General features: G+C 34.5%; 1 protein-coding gene across 1 annotated transcript in view; it reads right to left on the bottom strand.

Annotated features, from left to right (window-relative positions):
• LOC100372000 (arylsulfatase J-like) overlaps window positions 1-18739 on the bottom strand; it is a 23831-nt gene extending 5092 nt beyond the window's left edge. The window contains exons 1-10 of the mRNA XM_085501940.1: window positions 18634-18739; window positions 17040-17198; window positions 15902-16061; window positions 14411-14523; window positions 13937-14053; window positions 13252-13371; window positions 11775-11901; window positions 6826-7183; window positions 5754-5911; window positions 142-294 (exon numbers count right to left, since the gene is read on the bottom strand). Of these exons, the coding sequence (XP_085358066.1) occupies window positions 142-294; window positions 5754-5911; window positions 6826-7183; window positions 11775-11901; window positions 13252-13371; window positions 13937-14053; window positions 14411-14523; window positions 15902-16061; window positions 17040-17153 (1420 nt within the window). The 5' untranslated portion in view covers window positions 17154-17198; window positions 18634-18739. The remainder of the gene's footprint in view (window positions 1-141; window positions 295-5753; window positions 5912-6825; window positions 7184-11774; window positions 11902-13251; window positions 13372-13936; window positions 14054-14410; window positions 14524-15901; window positions 16062-17039; window positions 17199-18633) is intronic.

Genomic DNA, 18739 nt, shown 5'->3' with positions numbered 1-18739 from the left:
GGTACTTATCAGCTATGTTATGATATTCACATGGGTCATTGATAACATTATACAGACATTGTTCCTTACCTGGGTACTTATCAGCTATGTTATGATATTCACATGGGTCATTGATAACATTATACAGACATGGTTCCTTACCTGGGTACTTATCAGCTATGTTATGATATTCACATGGGTCATTGATAACATTATACAGACATGGTTTCTGTCCTGAGTTACAGTTAGTAGATGCATTGCCTGGCTTTTCTCCACAGTAAACAACTGCAGCTCTGGGATCATTTTTTTTATTTTCTGTAACACATAAAAGATACAAGTAACCTGTAGAATGCTGTGTGGGTAATATTTTTATATTGATTTTTGTTGCATTTGCAGCAAATAGTTACCAAACAATGAGAAATCTATAGGATTGAATATACCTCTCAGCTGACTTCACATGCATAGTTCAAGCCTGCCTAACCGGTGCTTATACAAGGATTTAATTACAGCACCTAGACGGCCTGTGGTTACAGCTTCATGTTCAGAGTAATCGCAAAATTGATATTACAATAGAAAATCATGAAAGACTGGCAGTCCCATGCAATTGATAGCAAGTGAAATTCCTGGGATTGAAACATGTATTTTGAAGTCACTGATGTAGGCAATGAATGATAACTTCAAGTTGGCATAAAGACGAGGTAGTTTATTTAATCAGTGCTGAACTAGAGGCTGAAATTATAATTAAGTTCGTTGTCATATAATTTGTTTATTTCAATTTCTTCTGAAGTCAAATAGAATACACTGGTGAAACACGGTAGTAACCGTGAGTGAAAGCATGTTTTGGGGGTATAGTTTACATTGTGTATGGAGTGGTAGGGTCGAGTGTCATATAATTTGTTCATTTCGAACTCTTATGAAGTCACATACAATTTCACTTAATTTATTTTCGCTGAAACGTTGTCAAGCATTACATGTGAATCCAATTTTCTCTGTGCTGTGTCTCAACAGAGTATGAGGTAAATGGCATTTTCACTGGAATGTATTTCAGGGGAAAAATGTTTTCAGTAAAAATGAAGTATACCACATTATTACATATGTACTGCAGTTTATTTTGATTCGTCTATGAAATCGGTATTTCCACACCCCATATGCAAACAAAGTAGTCCTTTCAAGAGTAGCGTTTTCAAAACATAGCAGAAATAAACAATATTTAGAAGTGCGATATTTTACCCTTGGGGTACATGAATATACTTGCCGAGTGAAATGAAATTTGAACAACAGTAATGGTACTTCTGGCAGTCACTTATTTTGACTAAAACTAATTTGCATATCACCCATGCAATAATGTTTTTGGTATTTTCACGGTCAAAATGCAAATGAACATGGTATTGGCGATCCGCTCCCCTAGGATTGCCCCTCAAATCATGTGTGTGTGTGATTTCCAGTGTTATCACGTATTAGTTCTTCTGTGATTTTTTTGGCTTGGCCGATTTCACTCAAACATGGTCACACCTTCACCCTAGTTATTAGGAAAAATCTGCAGAAAAATGTTGGTCCAGGGTTGCCATATCAACAGTCAAAAAAATTATTTTTGGATAGCTTTGAGCTAAATGTATCTCCTACAAATTTAGGATACAACACCTCAGACATAGCTCATTGTATTCGGCTTGAGTGTGGGCACAAATTTACTATTTGAATTTTTGATATCTTTTTTCGGCAATGAGAAAGTTGAGCCCAAATTTAGAGTAATTGTTCATGTTCACCAGATATGGCTTTTTAACTACTAAGTAACTCTTCTGTGATTTTATTTTGGCTTGGCTGATTTTGTTTATACTTGACAGGTAGGTCGTTCAATCACTAATTGGAAAAACAATCCTTACCCACCGCTCCAAATTTATTACCTCCTACCAGTCTTGTAATAGCAGTGTTCAAATGATCATGCCTTTCATTTTGGCTACGTTGCACACTAGTAAAATATCACCGGCACCGACATTGTTACACTGAATCAACGTAATCCCAACGCAACTTTGAATGAAAGGTAAATGTTGCCTCCAATCTAGAAAATACTATCGCAAAACGATTGGAAATAATACATTTAAAGACAGAATACGTCCAAGCAATAAAATAAGGTGACTTCTAAAGACTGAATGTTATTTTGCGAACTTCGTATAAGGTGCCCGGTTTTAGTTATAAACCAACGTTAGCTTCACGTTCATGTCCTGCCATGGTAACAGCCAAGAACATGTTGCTTGTTTTTTAGCAGAGCGGACCGCTAACCAGCCTTACCGGCTTGTTTTCATTGGCAACCGAACAAATTTTCGTCTGCTATTTTTATCCAGTTCAAATCGTTCAGCAACATTTTTGGCATATTAGATGTACACCACATGGAATACTACGATTGAGAGAACTTGATGTGTGTTGACTGAGCTTATCATAGACCATCAACATCAAAGTACCAGGAGGTTTCAAGATTCGTCCAATCCAGGGCTAACAAGCAACATCACAAGCGAAGTTGTAGCTAGCGTGCAGCTCATCAACGACCGCTGTCAACGAAAGTCATTCCGTCAGTGGAGTACCGCAGTTGTGACGTCATGTTTGCCAATGCACAATTCTATGGAGCAACTTTTAACTTAATTTAAACTACGTATGACTGATTCGAAACATTCCATCGAGATCGGACGGTGCCCTATCGTGACAACCCTTCACCATTGTATTCAAACGAACCACGTGGTGTGCTGTTACATTCTCCTTCAAACCCGGGATTCAGCGATGCAAAAGAAGGATAGATATTACTTTTCAGTATACACATCTCTGCTTATACAATCCTTCACATATTCTACTCCCAATTATTCCTGCATAAAATGGAACAGCCTCTTTCCATGTTGACATTCTGAGTAAAATCACGTGATAGGCTGTTACAATTGGCTGTTACATACTTTTTAGCCGGTCTGGAAAATGTGTTTAATTAGCTCTCATTCAAGCGACAATGCACATTTCCCAGTGGGAGTGAACCTAGCTCGAATCTGCCATTAAAAAATAGGGGTGTTTTCAGCAAAAAACGAATAACCCTTAAGTGCACACAATGCACTAAATTTCAGAACAAATCTTGCATTAGTTACAGCAGCAGAATACCACAGAAATATCAGACGAAACATGAAAACACTATATATTGTATTTTGGCCTGAACCCTCTCTATTGCAATTCCTGGGATTACCCCCATATGTGCAACCATTTTCCACCTTCGTATCACCCAACCCTGAAAACAAATTCTTAATACCACGCTGAAGCGTTTGGTAATAATCAAAGAAAACTTAGAAAGAACCCCTGTGTGCTAAGTGTATTGGAGACTTCCACATTAGAAGTTTGGAAACTAATACTGGTATTTCTCTGCTACTTGAGATGTACTAGGTAAAAACAATATGATCAACATTATTGAAATTTATAATACTTACAGAAATACATTTGATTTTACATCATTTATTTCAGAACGCCTCTCTCTGATTGGCTAATAATAATTGATAATCAATATGCATAGTTTTCAACATTAAACTAATATCTTTGGGTTACCCCAAAGCATTTATGAACCAAATTTCGATGTAATTGATGAGTATACATTGTGCAAATATTGCAATTAGTATGCTCAATTTCAATACAAAACTAATGCATTATTCATAGGAACTTATATACTAAGTCTTATTAAAATGCAATAATTGTTTGTTTGTTTTAAAAAGAGGAATTATTATGCAAATTCAGCAATTATGATTATGCATAGATTTCAACCCAAAACTAAATGAACTGTGCATATATGTCCTGGGCACATATTTAGCAAGTTTCATGATGATTAATTCTTTTGAAATTGATGGAAAGCAGAAAAATAAATTATTATGCAAATTAGGTAATTATTATGGATGAATATAAACCCAAAACTAATTAGATCGTATTGTCTTAGAGTATGTCTGTAATAAGATTCATCTATCTTACTGCAAAGACTTCCATTGTGTGCTTTGCACAGGAGTCAATAAAAGTCTATCTATATTTCAGGGCTAACAATACCACTGATGATAACTGACTGTGGTTTTCAAGGAACAGATTAATAGGGAACAGTTCTTAACTTTGAGAATTAATTATTTGACAAAAATTGTGTATTAATTTTTTTCTGAAGTATTGTAATACAGTGGCCCCTCGCTAAGTCGCGGGTGTTGGGATCCAAGCAAAAACCGCGACTTATCGAGGGCCGCGACTTACCGAGGGACCTCGTGAAAGAGGGAGGTCGTGCATTGAAAAACATATAAAAAGCACATATAAACCCTCGGTTTAGTTAATTGATGTATCATCACATGTGTCAGGCAGTATTCGAATAAAATCATGATTATGTTTGCTGTAAACATTGCGTTGATTATTTTGTTTGTGTCTGATATTATGTGGGCCGCTTGCTGTTGCTTGCGACTTCGACGGTAACAGCTTCCAAAATAAACCAGTTTCATCGCAATTATAAACATGTTCGTCAAAATAACCACCTTCATAGATAATTTCTCTCAGTTTTTCGGGAAAAGTTCCGACAGCGTCAATGTTCCCAGATCGAGCTTCGCCTTGGATTGAGACTGCGTGTGTCGATAGCGTGTCTTCTTTGCCATCGCAAGAACCACCCTGAACTGGCCTTAAATTCAAAGTCGTCATATCTGAGTTGTATGCTTTGCATTGGGTGATGGGACCAGATAGTGGAGTTCCGGCAGACCGTTCTTAAAGAAACGTAAACAGCTTTATCGGTGTCATCATTGTCGGACACTTTCGCTTGTTTTTCTGTTCAGTCCCGCCTCTTGGTCAACTTTGAAAACAAATTTACTTTTCATTTTTTACCCACCCACGAATAGTGGGCTCAACCACGTGCAACCCTTAACTTGGTTTGACACGGTCGATCGCCGTGAGTTTATGGCGTACGAACAGGCTGTATAGCTTTCGCTTTGACATGCTGCTCAATTGAGAAATAGAGATCAGAATGCTATGAATTCAACTCATTGTAGCGAGTTTTTGTAGAGGTATAACAAAATGGGACCGGCCAAGAAGTACGTACGGTCACTACTCGACACCCCTGTTGACACCTTGAGTAAGGCCGCCGTCACCCATTGCATCTCAGCAATTGACGGACAGTAGGTGTTAAGTTGTCTCTTTAACGGTTAGTTAAAAACACTATGCCACGAAACATTAGTCTTTGTACTTCAAAATTGCTGTCAAAACACAATAGAAATTTTGGGAGCCATCCAAGTACCCGCGACTTAGCCGAATCGCGACTTACCGAGGCGCGACTTAGCGAGGGGCCACTGTATTACAATATCGCAAGAATATCGCAAAGTATGCACTAAAGCAGTATGGTGATTATATTGACCGGCGCTTAGCAGAAGTTGATGCGACTCCATCTGAAGAACAACCTTATTATTAATCATTTGTTTCTGTTTGTAGTAATAATTCACAGGTTAGAACATGAAATGGCAAACAAAAACATTTTGTGTTGTGTCAATGTTTGTCTTGATGATGGGATTCTATTTCCGTCACGGGCTATAGTATGTCTACGTTAAATGTAACCCAAAAAAGTGTTTGAATGTGACGTCAATGTTGGTGACGTAGTTCCTAATGTTCCAAAAGATTTATAAGGATATAGCAGTTTCCATGATCAGTTTATTTATGATCAGTAACATTAGTCGCCAAATGACATCCTATCAATAAGTGATTGATAATGAATAAAAACTTTACATGTAAACACAATAATACAGACTTACCTTTTGTGTACTCTTCAGGCTCATACCAGCCATCCCATTCTCCATGTTCTTCTGTTCCTAAGATAATTTTAAATTCTCCAACTCTGAGTGCAGCAGCATTGTGGTTTTTATGAGGATCAATATTATGAAGAATTTCTGTTCTTGGAGATGGCGTTCCCCTGCAATATATCCAACAATCACACATGTTGCATTTTTATACTCTCATTCATAGTTACTTATCCGTTCTCTGTCAGCACATCACCTTCTGATGTCATTTCTCCCATTCAGTTTGGGTATCTATGGAGGCTTTCAATGGACGGCTAATCAATATTATGAATTTTTGTACAACTAAATTCTGTGTGATCTCGTTCAGATTTTGGAAAAGACACAAAAGTCTCACGGGATCAAGAGAGAGATTGCCACAAGAGTTGCTTTTCCCTTATTTGTTATAAATTGATTTTGTAATATTACAACAAAGTAAAATATCAATATGAGAAAATAACAAAACAAAGTCATGTGAATCAGATACCAGCAAATTCCCAAAATGATATATAGTATAGTATGGCCACTGCTTCCAACAGTACAGAAATGTGTTGAAGATAGAGATATAAATATGGATGATGGGAGAATGTCTAGAATAAGTACCACCAGCCCAAACAAGCCATTGCAAACCTTCCTTGAAGCATCAACCAAGAAAGTAGAATTCACTGATTGATGGGCGCTTTTGTTCTTGACAATTGACTTTCCCCGTCATTGAGAGTGCATGGTATCATGATACCTAGGATCAGGTGCAGTATCATTTTGAAGCGTTTCATGTATTTTTAAAACATGGCTTTTCCTAAACTCAACAAGAAGTATGCTTAAATCTTATATTTATCATTTTTATATTCATAATATGCGACAGAAAACATTTTGATTATCGAAAAGAACAATTTCGTGAAGCACTTGAACAAGATACATCACAATTGAGTGTGATTTGCATAATAAAATCTGATTGACATCTTTTTTTTTATACACCCAAAGCTGTGGTTTAATAATTTAATTAATCTCCAAGAACAAATAAGTAAAATAACGTAAAGTGTAGTTACTGTACCTTGATAATGTATCCCAGACATTGAATCCATCTAAGTTGGTTGGTAAACTAGATACATTACCCCCAGCAATATGATATATAGTAGGCAACCAATCACAGACATGAATCATATCAGTAGAAATCCGTCCAGGTTTTTCCAACAACGGACTATGAATGAATCCATCACCTCTGACCCCACCTTCCCAGAGGGTGTGTTTGATTCCTCGTAACGGCCAATTAGATGCATAATTAGCATCAAATCCAGCAGCGGGACCCCCGTTGTCAGTGCTGAATAAAATGATACAGTTTTCATAGAGTCCTGAGTGTTTTAGTGCCCTTGTGATGTTTCCAACAGAGTCATCCAGTGCTGATACCATTCCTAGTTAGGTGAATACAGTGTGATACTAAACCAATTCATTAGGTAATTGTGATTCTCACTATAAATTTCAATACAAGGTGAAGTTTTCACACTATATCTAATACCAAACAAACTAATAGACCCCTTTGAGGATAGAATTGCGTTCTGACAATTTACTGTTGATCAAAAAATATTATGGGATTTTTGGGGGGTAAAGTCACATGACCAACAGCAAAGTTTGATTTTGCCTCAAGAAATACTTTTGTGATAGAACACTTTGGCTGAAGATGATAGCAACATCAAAATGGTCTCCTAGTGAGTAGAATACCAATATTATTGAAAATATCACCGATGGCATTGACCATTTGTATATTGAGTTTGTCAAGCGAGAGTTCCAGAGGTTTTCTCAAAATACGCATGGTGACACAATGTCAGTACACTTTGTTTGTTAGTATGTGGTCAATAAATAAACACTGCTGAAGTGTATAATACCTAGATGACTACTTTGTTTTAAAGACAACAAGACATGAAATGTCACAGTCCCCGTTATTTGATTATAAAGTAGTACAAGGAACATCTGCAAACAGGTGAATGAATATGTACTCTATGTGGGTACAACTCATCATAAAGTGATTTCCCATAATCTAGTTTTGTACTGACAACTAAAAACTTCCACTGACCCATGTTCAGAATCTCAGAGTACACAAGTGCAACAAAACTATTTGTCATACATGTATACTTGCTCAAGAAACTGCATTCATAAATCTGAGTGAACCTTGATGTACATGACTTCTTTGTTAATCAGGTCTTAGTATATTACCAGGACCTGGGTTTGTTTCAACATCACCACTGGGCATCAGAATCATTCTCATGTTGTCAAATACAATTTTTTATTAATACAGTAAGGTTTATTATTTAAAATGTATTCATTGTACATAGAACAACATCTGTTAATTTAAACAATTGTAAAAGCTATGTTTTCAGAGCAAGTACATGTAATAATTAAGGAAGCCAGTAAAGGTTGGTCTGCTCATAACCTTCAATGGAGAAGTAACAATAATTGTTTGAAGTCTTTTTAGTGCAGTGATATTATTGCATTTCATCATTATTAATGGGTATAAAATACTGTAAACCATTTAATTTTCACTTCTAGATATATTCAGGATTCTATGAAATTTCAATAAAGTCCCTGACACTCCATGTTGTAGGAACCCAGAAAAAATTGCCTTGCAAAATTGAAGCAGTTCACAGCACCACTGTAAAAAAAAAAAAGTTTAAAATGAGTATTGTTAAAGATATACACAGGTGGGTTCATAAGACATACCGGTATGTACCAATCTGAGCGGTTCTAGAGATTAGTATCACAAGATTTTACTCTCCGTGATTCAATATCAGCCCTATGTATAACGCTGTGTTGATCAGGCGAACTAATTGACAATGGCCCTACAGGTATCGCTATGCAATCACAGTAGTTTTGTATTCTTCTTGCATTTCGACCATGGAAAAATATTTGTTTTTGAGAGTGGCCGAATTATTAGAAGAAAAACAGAAACTATTTTTTTTTAGTATAAATTCTAGTAACTGAAATGCAGGATTGGTAAAGAACAAGACAATAAGCAAGATTGATAAACCTTCAGCGAGCACTCCTGAAATTTCAGATCATTGGTACCATGTTTTTGGATACATTCAATAAAATTGGGTTATTTATTTGATGTAACGAAACATGCATTCACAGCAGACGGAAATTCGTTTGAGATGTTACTGGATTTTTGTATTCAGTTTTCCATTTCAACCACCATCATCACTTAGTAAGCTGAGATCATGCATAAATGCACAGTGTAGTGCCACCAGAAAACCAATTGCTTGAGAATATTTTGCACCATTACACCATTTCAAATATATTAATTCACAGACAACAAAATAAAGATTTTCAATAACATATAAGTTTTCCCACAGTTTATGATTGTATGGCAATTACATGGCTTCACCAGTTTTACTCTGGAAGAAGTTGGAAACAGATAACAGGAAGGGGCTACATGGCTACATCTTTTTATTTTGAATTTGAATCAAGCATGATTTTTAAATTTTTTTTTTTTTACAAATGTCTATTTCAGGGCAACAGAAACAAAAACAATAAATGTGTAGGTAGGCATTTTAACAATTGCACTATTAATATTGGATGAAAACGTCATTACCGATATAAATCATAATTCTGTTCAAATTAAAAATAAGATCACATTTAATTTAGTCAGTTTTCATAATTAAATACATAATAACATGTACTTATAAATTTGAATAAGGTTCAACGGCTTTTTCATTTAGTGCCAGTTTATACACCATAAAACTTCTGGTTTAGGTGTCACACTCAAAGAGTGAAAGGCCTTTGGTTTGGCATTGCGAAATGTTGGAATTGAATCCCCCCAAAAATTCAGTAAAGTTTACGAAAAGTAAAGTATTTTCTAAAAGAAGTTTCGAATAAATACAAACACGAATACATTGCTTAGTTGTTAGTACCGGTAGCAAATGATCACGGTAGCACAATCTGGTCATTCTGTGTTTCACAAGTGAATAACTTACTTGTTTTCGAAGTATTGCAATTGTTTATTATTATTCAGTAATGATTATAATACGCACAAAAAAATAATTCGTTGAATTTTTATGAATTGGAAGTAATATTCAACTTAGTTTCATCGTAAACGAATGATTTCAGTCGAATGTAAATGCGATGCGATGCGATATCCGCCATGTTATTTCAGTACACGTGGTCATTTAAATATGTTAATGACGGCTCAGTGACCTCGTGGTGAACGCAACAGGGGATTCACCGATGTTTAGCAAGATCTTTATGCTTTGATTTTGACGGGGAAAACGGCATGATTTTTTTTAAATCGAAAAATTAGTTGTTTTCAAAAAAATAAACTGAGCATTTAAAGAATAATTTAACATTGTTCACAGAAATAACAGCCCATTGTCGAAACGAAGCTTACCCATTCACGCTATTCACAATAAACATGATACTCTTGAATAGGTGTCAATGACTACGGTAAAATATAAATTAGACTGTTTTAGGCATCAGGAGTGAATGAAATATCCAAAACATTAAAAAAAAAAACTGCCGAAAAAACGGGCGATTTCACGGTCCGTTCACAGACTGTGGTCCGTTGCAGACTGCTCGACCGACCGTCCATACACGTGTTGTCACTGTACATCCGCCATGTTGAATCGCACAAGATCGCCAAAATCTTCATTGCAACTAACAGTTCAATGCTCACAACATAAAAAATACGAATATAATCATAGGCAACCTGCTATTATATAATGAATAAATTGATCGACACAGGGAAATCCCCCCCCCCCCCCCGAGTTGTGAATATTTCGGAAATCGCTACACAAGCAAAAGACCGGAAAACGATTTACCGGTACTTGAAAACTATGTCCTCGTGAATTAATCGTTCGTGTACAATAATTTGACAGGGTATACAATTCACAAACTAGTTTCGTAGATTAGAGACAATTGTTTGCTTTTTTTGGTTTTTCACAAGAATATAAAGCTGGCAATCATCATAATATTCACGTCCGTACGTCACGAAATGTACACCAATCGTACCCCAATAAACTCGAAAACTTACCTTTGCAAACACGTCTCTTATGCCGCCTTCTTGAAGTTCTTGAAATCAAATAAAGTTACTAGTTCTTCTAGTAACGAGTGAATGAGACGAGACCACTGAGCCAAACAGAATACATGTATAAACAGTACTATAATAAATTGCACGCAATGGAGAAATCACGTGCTGTAATAACAGCAGCCTTACTCACAGATCTAATCTACTGTAAAATATTTTATTTCAGCTGGAATTATCATTCGCTGAAAAGACTTTTTCTGGGTGTTTTGTATTGAATTTATTTTCATTGATTTTTGACAAGTTGACTGTAAAATATAAGAAAAGGGTATATTCGCTGGATTTTATTTTAACTGAAACATTCCTTCAGCGAAAATAGCAAAAAAATGTTGCAAGCAAAAATAAAGTATTTTACAGTAATTAATTTATTCTGAGCATGCGCAGACGTTTTGTCAATGTTGCCGGGAGAGGCAATTTTTGATAAAATCGTGAAAAAGACCCACTTGGGATTTTCAGATCTGGAAAAAAAATTACGTGCATACTCGGAGGGGACATGTTCATCAACCTGCCAAGTTTCACTGATATCTGCTGTAGAATTTCTGAGAAAATGTTGGAGACGGAATTATGGACATAACCTGAATTAGTAGTCCCCTTTTCAGGCTGCGCCTGAACGGGGACTAACAAAATTACTGTACAGATAAAACTATGTAAGAAAATAAACAGGCTCCATTGAAAGATTTGAGGACAGATTTGTTGACGTGCATATGTAAGACATTATGTATTGTCTTCATGTAAAGTTTGAATGAAATCCATCAATGGGTGTCCATATATGTACGTACGGATGAACTGACGGAACGAATCCAAATTAATAGTCCCCGTTTTTGGACTTCGTTCGAAAACAAAATTACTGTACAGATAAAACCATGTAAGGAAATAAACAGGCTTCATTGAACAATTTGAGGACAGATTTGTTTACAGCCGTGTCACTCTACCTGCAAATGTTCTTCTTCTTTCATCTTGTATATATGGAAATCTACTTGTATACTTGTACGGAGCTTCCAATGGACTGTAACTATTACCACTGTGTACAGCTTGGTGAGCTAGGTATAAAAATAATGGCTGGGAAAAAGAAATGATAAGTTAAGCAGACAATGTGGAAGTATATTTGAACGTATTTGATATTGTGTCTTGATATAACATTTTGCTATGATTTACCATAAAGTACAAATAATGTCTTGGAGGCAAATACAAGTCTTCATTCATGCAAAATGCTAACTTTGTATTTCTGTACATTAATCTGGGATACATGTGCATTACATAATTTCATTAATTATCAATGAATATTTCTATGTTTGCTGCCAAAACAAAGGTTTTATAAAAAGCTTTTATTTCAAATATTGAAAACAATTATTTAAACATGCTCGTTTTGGTATGTTGGGTGATTATTCTTCTATATTCAATAATAAATATCGAGGGTCACTAACTTAGTTTTAGAAAAAATCCTACACACAGTTAACACTTAGGTTCTATGAAGAAAAAGAAGTAAATTATGACCCTTGAAAATATAAAAAATGATGAGGATGATGAGTTTGTAGAGAACATTTTCTACAAATAAAAATAATGGTTTTAAAGATTTCATAATTTCCACCACACTGTGTGATAGAACGTATTCTCACATGAAGTTTGTGTTTTTGAAACGAGTATACTTGATATTTAAATCTTTTCCTGAGATTTTCTATTGTTTTTCACAGAGGTTTCAAGACTTGACACATATTAGAAAAAAATAAACCCCAAGAAATAAAACATTTCAGAGTTATAAAAAACTGTTTCTTCAAATTTGTATTATGCTGCACCTTGTACAAATTTAATGTGCGCAGATAATGCGTCCAATCACACACATTGCAAAAATTACACTTAATTTGGCTTATTTTTAAATGAGTTTCCCCACAATGCACTGCAACCTGACTAACAAACTTAAATTTTTTTTTTGAATTAACTCCATTCATTTAACAAGTATATGCAAGAATAATAGAGAAATTACGGGACGTCATATAACAGTATGGATATGCATTTATTTAATATGACAAACTTAATAAATAAGTCACATGAGAAACAAAAAAAATTGATAATTGAATGCAACCAATATATTTCATAAGTAGCTGTTTGAAAATATTAAACAAAATGTTAGGTCTACATACTAATTTTATCCTTCTAGATTTCTACTTTTTACTTCTTTACTTTGAACATGAATTAATGTCACCATAGAAACAAGAACAGAAACTTATTCCATTCATATGGTGGATGTAACCTATTGTTCAGTAACACACCGTATTAGTACATGTAGTATAGTTTTAGTTGAATTCTAAGTTTAATAGCAATGAGTAGGTAAAATAATGAAATCAGTTTATTGACTTGAAGACAGACAGGTGTGTCCGCCATCACCATGCTAAAAATTGTTAATGCCTATACCTTGTTTTTATTATGATTGTGTATTATCTTCTCAGCATAACTTGTAAACAACTCTGTACTGTATTCACCATAGGCAGATTTGAATAATTCAGTATTGTTTCTAAAATCCAGACCAATATACTATTAAAGTAAAGGCAGAAAAAAAAACACACATTAAAATCAGCATTCGACTGCACATTACTGACTATAGCAGTACCACGTTTATTTTACTTACCACTTATTTTGGAATGAATATTAATATTTATATTCAGGTTAAAAGAAAAGACAAAATACAACAAACTCAATTCAGTTTGACAATTAGACAGTGACATCGATTGAATATTTAACTGAATAAGCCGAGTATGAGTGACTAAACAAAACACATACACACCAACTCAAAGACAGTCAGAGACAATATAGCTGATAATTATAATGAATATGGTTGGCTTTGATTACTCAGAAAAGTTACACTAGTTGTCGTCTAGTGTTGATAAATTATGTGTTGGTGGTATTTTTATTGCGCCACCTGTTTTATGAAAAATCCATATTAATAACAAAACACATATCGAATATACTTTTGACAGGATTCCAATAGTTTCAGTAAATAAGTAAACAAATCAAAATGTTGCACGCTGCTCATAAGGTATATTGAAATCAGCAACTAAACCCGAAAATTACACAACTTTCAATCCAAATTGTCTCTTACCTTGGGCTCTTCAGCCGTATGATCATAGTAACCTTCTTCTCCATTATAGTAACCAAAATGAGTGTCAAAACCACGGTATAATGGAGTGTATTGCCAAGCAAAAAAACCTAAGTGCCACTGAAAGCAAAATACAAGCATTCTGTTAATTTTTCAAGATAGTACCTTAAAATATTATGTAAAATGTAACTGAAGAAGGTTTTCACAGAATTGACCTGTGCATTATTTCATTAAATAATTAATTACCAAACACACTTTACTTTTCAGTATTCCTCATTACAGTGAGTCAAACACGTGTAAAACAACTAATAAAAGGGTCTTTATAGACAGGTGGTCTTTATTTGAAAGTTGGATATTTTTTTTTACAAAAATAATAAGATGGTACTGTTGTAACAAAAACACATTTATTTGATGTTGATTAAAATCAAATGGTGTACACTTAATTTTTCTTGAATATTGAGGTGACATTATACTCACTTTACCAACAATATGTGTATCATACCCCAATGGCTTCAAATATTGTGGCATTAGAGTTTCATTCAAAGGCAATCCATACGGGTGGGAAGCAACTATCACACCATCTTGAAGACCTGTTCATTGAAAGCATTGGATGCTACATAATTTACATAATAACATACTTAATTTGTATGTTTATTTTGGTATTACATATGTTGACTACAGGTAAGTATATTTCATGATTTATTGTATTATTATATTAACCTTTTCACCACCAGTTCCCTCTTTTCATCACAAATTCACAAAGTAGTACTGTTTATAGTCTGCATTTTCCTTCAAAAGATTGGAACAAATATAGCCAATTTATTGAGCAAAAACTGAATATTGACCCAAATTGTGTCTGTTGGCTCCAAAATTAGGGTTCATTTACAGAAATATTGTGGAATATAAGAAAAAAGTGCATAAAAATTTGGATGAGAAAGTCTGGTGATGAAAAGGTGAAATATCAGCAATATATTTGAAAGTGTAATCTTGCACAGACTACATAATGAAAAATACTTCTACCTATGTAAATATATATGTGCTAAGTTTGAACTATCATATCAACATAAATCTCTGAGAAACCAAAATACCGGTAATACTGGTATACCGGTAATACTGGAATATTTGAGAAAGATGAAATTTAAGTACCGGCAATGCATTTTAGCCGGGACCTGGCTTTCAAAAATAAACAAAAGACTGCCGAGCTGTTCACAAAATCACAGAATTTTTTATTATTTTGCCACTGTTTGTCATGTCGTGCTATGAACTACCGATGGTACAACAAGCTTGTAACCAATCAGTATACATACTGGTAGCTTATAAAAACAGTGTCACTTGTTGTCAAGTGAAGTATAACTAAAGTTTTGGTAGTCTAGCAACGACACGTTACAAGCTATGCACTGATTAGCTGATCATTTCTAATTCTCTAAAACTGTCTCTTCTAAGTTTACAGCTAATCATCAATTGCACAAAAAGTGACAAAATATAAAATCCCAAATAATTGTAATTTTTGGGGTTATAGAAAGATAACACTCTTCGTTGTATGGCTGTAAAAAATTTGCCATCTTCATCATTACTTTTTTTTAGAAAACCAAGTCCCAGGTTGTAGGAAATTCAATGTGTTTACCAACACAAAATTTATGTGCATGTGGCATGAGGACCAAACACCTCAATTTAACTTTTTAACATATATACCTTGCCAGCTAACATTTGTAACAATGGTAAACTTATAAAGTGTGAAAATTATGCAAATGCAATAGTCTTTTTTTTTCTCATGCATGGGGGGAAATATTGATTTAGGTATATGTAAACAGCACATAGGTCAACAATAAATTTATTTTCAGGTACATGCATATTTGTTATATATCTGTGTTGTTCAAATTAACCGAAATTAACGTAACAGCTTCTACTTTTCTCATGCAAAGGATTTGTGTTTTAATACTGTAAATTTTGTAAAAGTGTTTCTCTCACCTAAATGTATAGGATGTCTTCCTGTCATGAGGGCTGCCCTTGTAGGTGTACAAATTGGTTGTACATAGTAGTTATGTAATAATACACCACTGTAAGCCAACTCATCAATGTTTGGTGTTGGAATCTGATCAGAACCATGGAAACTAACATCATCCCATCCCTGTGAAGAAAATTTTTATATCACCGCAATAATTCTAATATACAAAACAAATTTTTATACATAACATATCAGAGTAGTCCAATATTACACATTTGGAAATTATATAACAGGGCTATAGTCAGAGATGTTGTATATGTAGAATGAAGAAATTTGTTGATATGCATGAAATGAATATAGCAGCTAGCTTTCAGTCTTTAATTTTTGCAAAAAATTCATCACTGTCACTAGCTTTAGTGACAACTCACTTATCTGTGGTGAATATTCTTAGGAGTGAAAAACCAGACATTTTCACTGTATGGAAACCACAGCCGGGGAAAACAACGGTCAAAAACTCTCAAAAAACTGTGCTTTGGGCTAGTTGTTGAGACTCGCCAGAACAGTGTAACAAGATCACCCCTACATGTGCAACATACATAAATTTGGTTGTTCAGAATTGTCTCATAGTTGAGATTGTGTTATTTTCTCGACTTTAGCTGTTTTCACTGGCAGCACAGCAGCTTATGCAGAGCCCATAGAAATACATGGTACAGTGGTGAGTATCTCAGCAACGTTCTGTGACGTAGCTCTGCTATCGAGAATATACACTCACTCTAACAATAGATGCAAGTTACACACTATAACGATGAAGAAAACGGTCACAGCGACATATTTAGGTATGTGGCTCTCTAGCATTTGCCAGACACTTCTTAATACTTCAACATTTTATGCAATGAAGAATTCAGCTGTAAGTGTTAAATATGAAGTCAGCATGAAGAAACTACTGGCTCAATTCACTTGATGATAATACCAGCATTCAACTATACACAGACATTTATTACCTGCATTCTATTGTATATTATTTTATATCATTGCAAATTTGATATGTATATTTGATATGCTTCTATATATATTTTTTATTTCAAATACACTCAAACTTGACTGTGTTACTTACTTGAGTTGTATGATCTCAGCACTAACTAGTGACAGATTTACACTTACCAAGTCATCAGCTATTATTACAATGATATGTGGCTGGGAAGATGTTGCTAGGCAACACTCTGATAATATGGATGAGATCATTATGATACAGACAGTTACTGTTGTTCCTTTCATTGTGAAGGATATCAGTGAAGTTGACTATAGAGGTAAGAATGGATTCTGTAATAGTTCATAAAAATAGTATCTTTATTAGAATAAAGTTTACTGTCAAAACATGGTTATTAAAATAAAAACATGGTCAAAGCTAGAACAGCACTCATGCATGGTTCTGGTCTTTTTCTTTTTTGTACCAAAAAAATAATTCCAGTCTCCCCTTAGAGATACAAATACATGTATGTACCAATATCAAGTGTCTGGAACATATAACTGATGATTGGCTGGACTATCAATATGCATACGGCAAACTGTACACTTTTTGTTGAACAATGTCTGATGGTTACTTTAGGTACAAGACACAGCAACACCTCATGATTTCAATTAATGAATTACACCATATACACCATCCACATTTAAAAAGAAAACCCTATTTAACAGTACAATTAATTGATTAAATTGATTTGGAAGTTAAGTCATAGAGTATTTTTATACTGCCATAAAAGAATGCTCCAGTATTTTCGTAGTGTTGGTTAAATTATTATTATATAAAGACAGTAGTTTTGAGCAAATGCCATTAAATACTTGCGAATAATTTGCAGTGGAAGCTAGAAATTACAATTCCTCTGTGGTTTTAAGGGTCTAATTTGGATTCAGATTTTAAAATAGGAATACAAAGGCTGTACTCCAGTGTTCAGGGAAAGAGTAATAAACTATATAAAACATTTTGTAAAGTGCATCTAGCAAATATTGTTAACCATGTTTCAGCATTTCATTACAGACCTTACCCTCAGCTGAGGCTTTATTTTTAAGAGCATTAATTGCTTTTTTTGATTTCTTGGAAAGATTGAAAGATCTAAATAGGTAATACATATAGCTTTTTTTTTCTTTACAGAGTAGTTTAGAAGTTACCTCTGCATCCTGTGAGGTATTACTGTTGAGTAGATTTTAGAAATAACTGAACTATTTATTTGATTTGACAATGATGTCTCACCAGTGCCAAACGATAATGATACTACTTGTATTTGCGTGCTTTTAAACTTATTTCAGCAAATTGATGTAATTTCAAGCATTTTAATCAAATTTGATAGTGTCTATTTTTTTGTGTTCATAGCAGTAAAACGGCCAATGATTAAATAAACCCCACGAAGACTCCTAGGTAATGATCGTTACCAAATGCTTTCTATACGACCAATCTTTTTTGGGTTTCAATGAAGCGTGAAGGTAATTCAGGATATATGTTTTATAAATATTTATCAATGTTAATAAAACAAATTTACGAGTTAATGAAAACCTGGTGTACCTCAACATTCAGTACGTATATTAAAGCTATGTTGTTGTTGTCTTATGACCGATGTTTTGTTACTGACATTCTGTGCGGTACGCCCACTCACTACAGCTACTCTACACTCTCGTTCACTTCCTGTAAATGTCGCCAGAATGTTGGAATCTATGAACTCAATATACTCTTAAACGTATGAGTTCCTACATATCACCTCACCATTTTACGGGCCTTCCTCAGGTTAATCTTTGCATTCAGGAATGTTATTGTTTGTCTAGTCTGCTCCACTGTCACAGCTGATAGTCACATGTACCGCCTTCCCAGA

This window comes from Saccoglossus kowalevskii, chromosome 1 (assembly GCF_978046115.1).
Source record: "Saccoglossus kowalevskii chromosome 1, keSacKowa6.1, whole genome shotgun sequence".
Classification (NCBI taxonomy): Eukaryota; Metazoa; Hemichordata; class Enteropneusta; family Harrimaniidae; genus Saccoglossus; species Saccoglossus kowalevskii.
The sequence above is the reverse complement of the archived record's forward strand: the minus strand, read 5'-3'. Positions and strand labels throughout refer to the sequence as shown.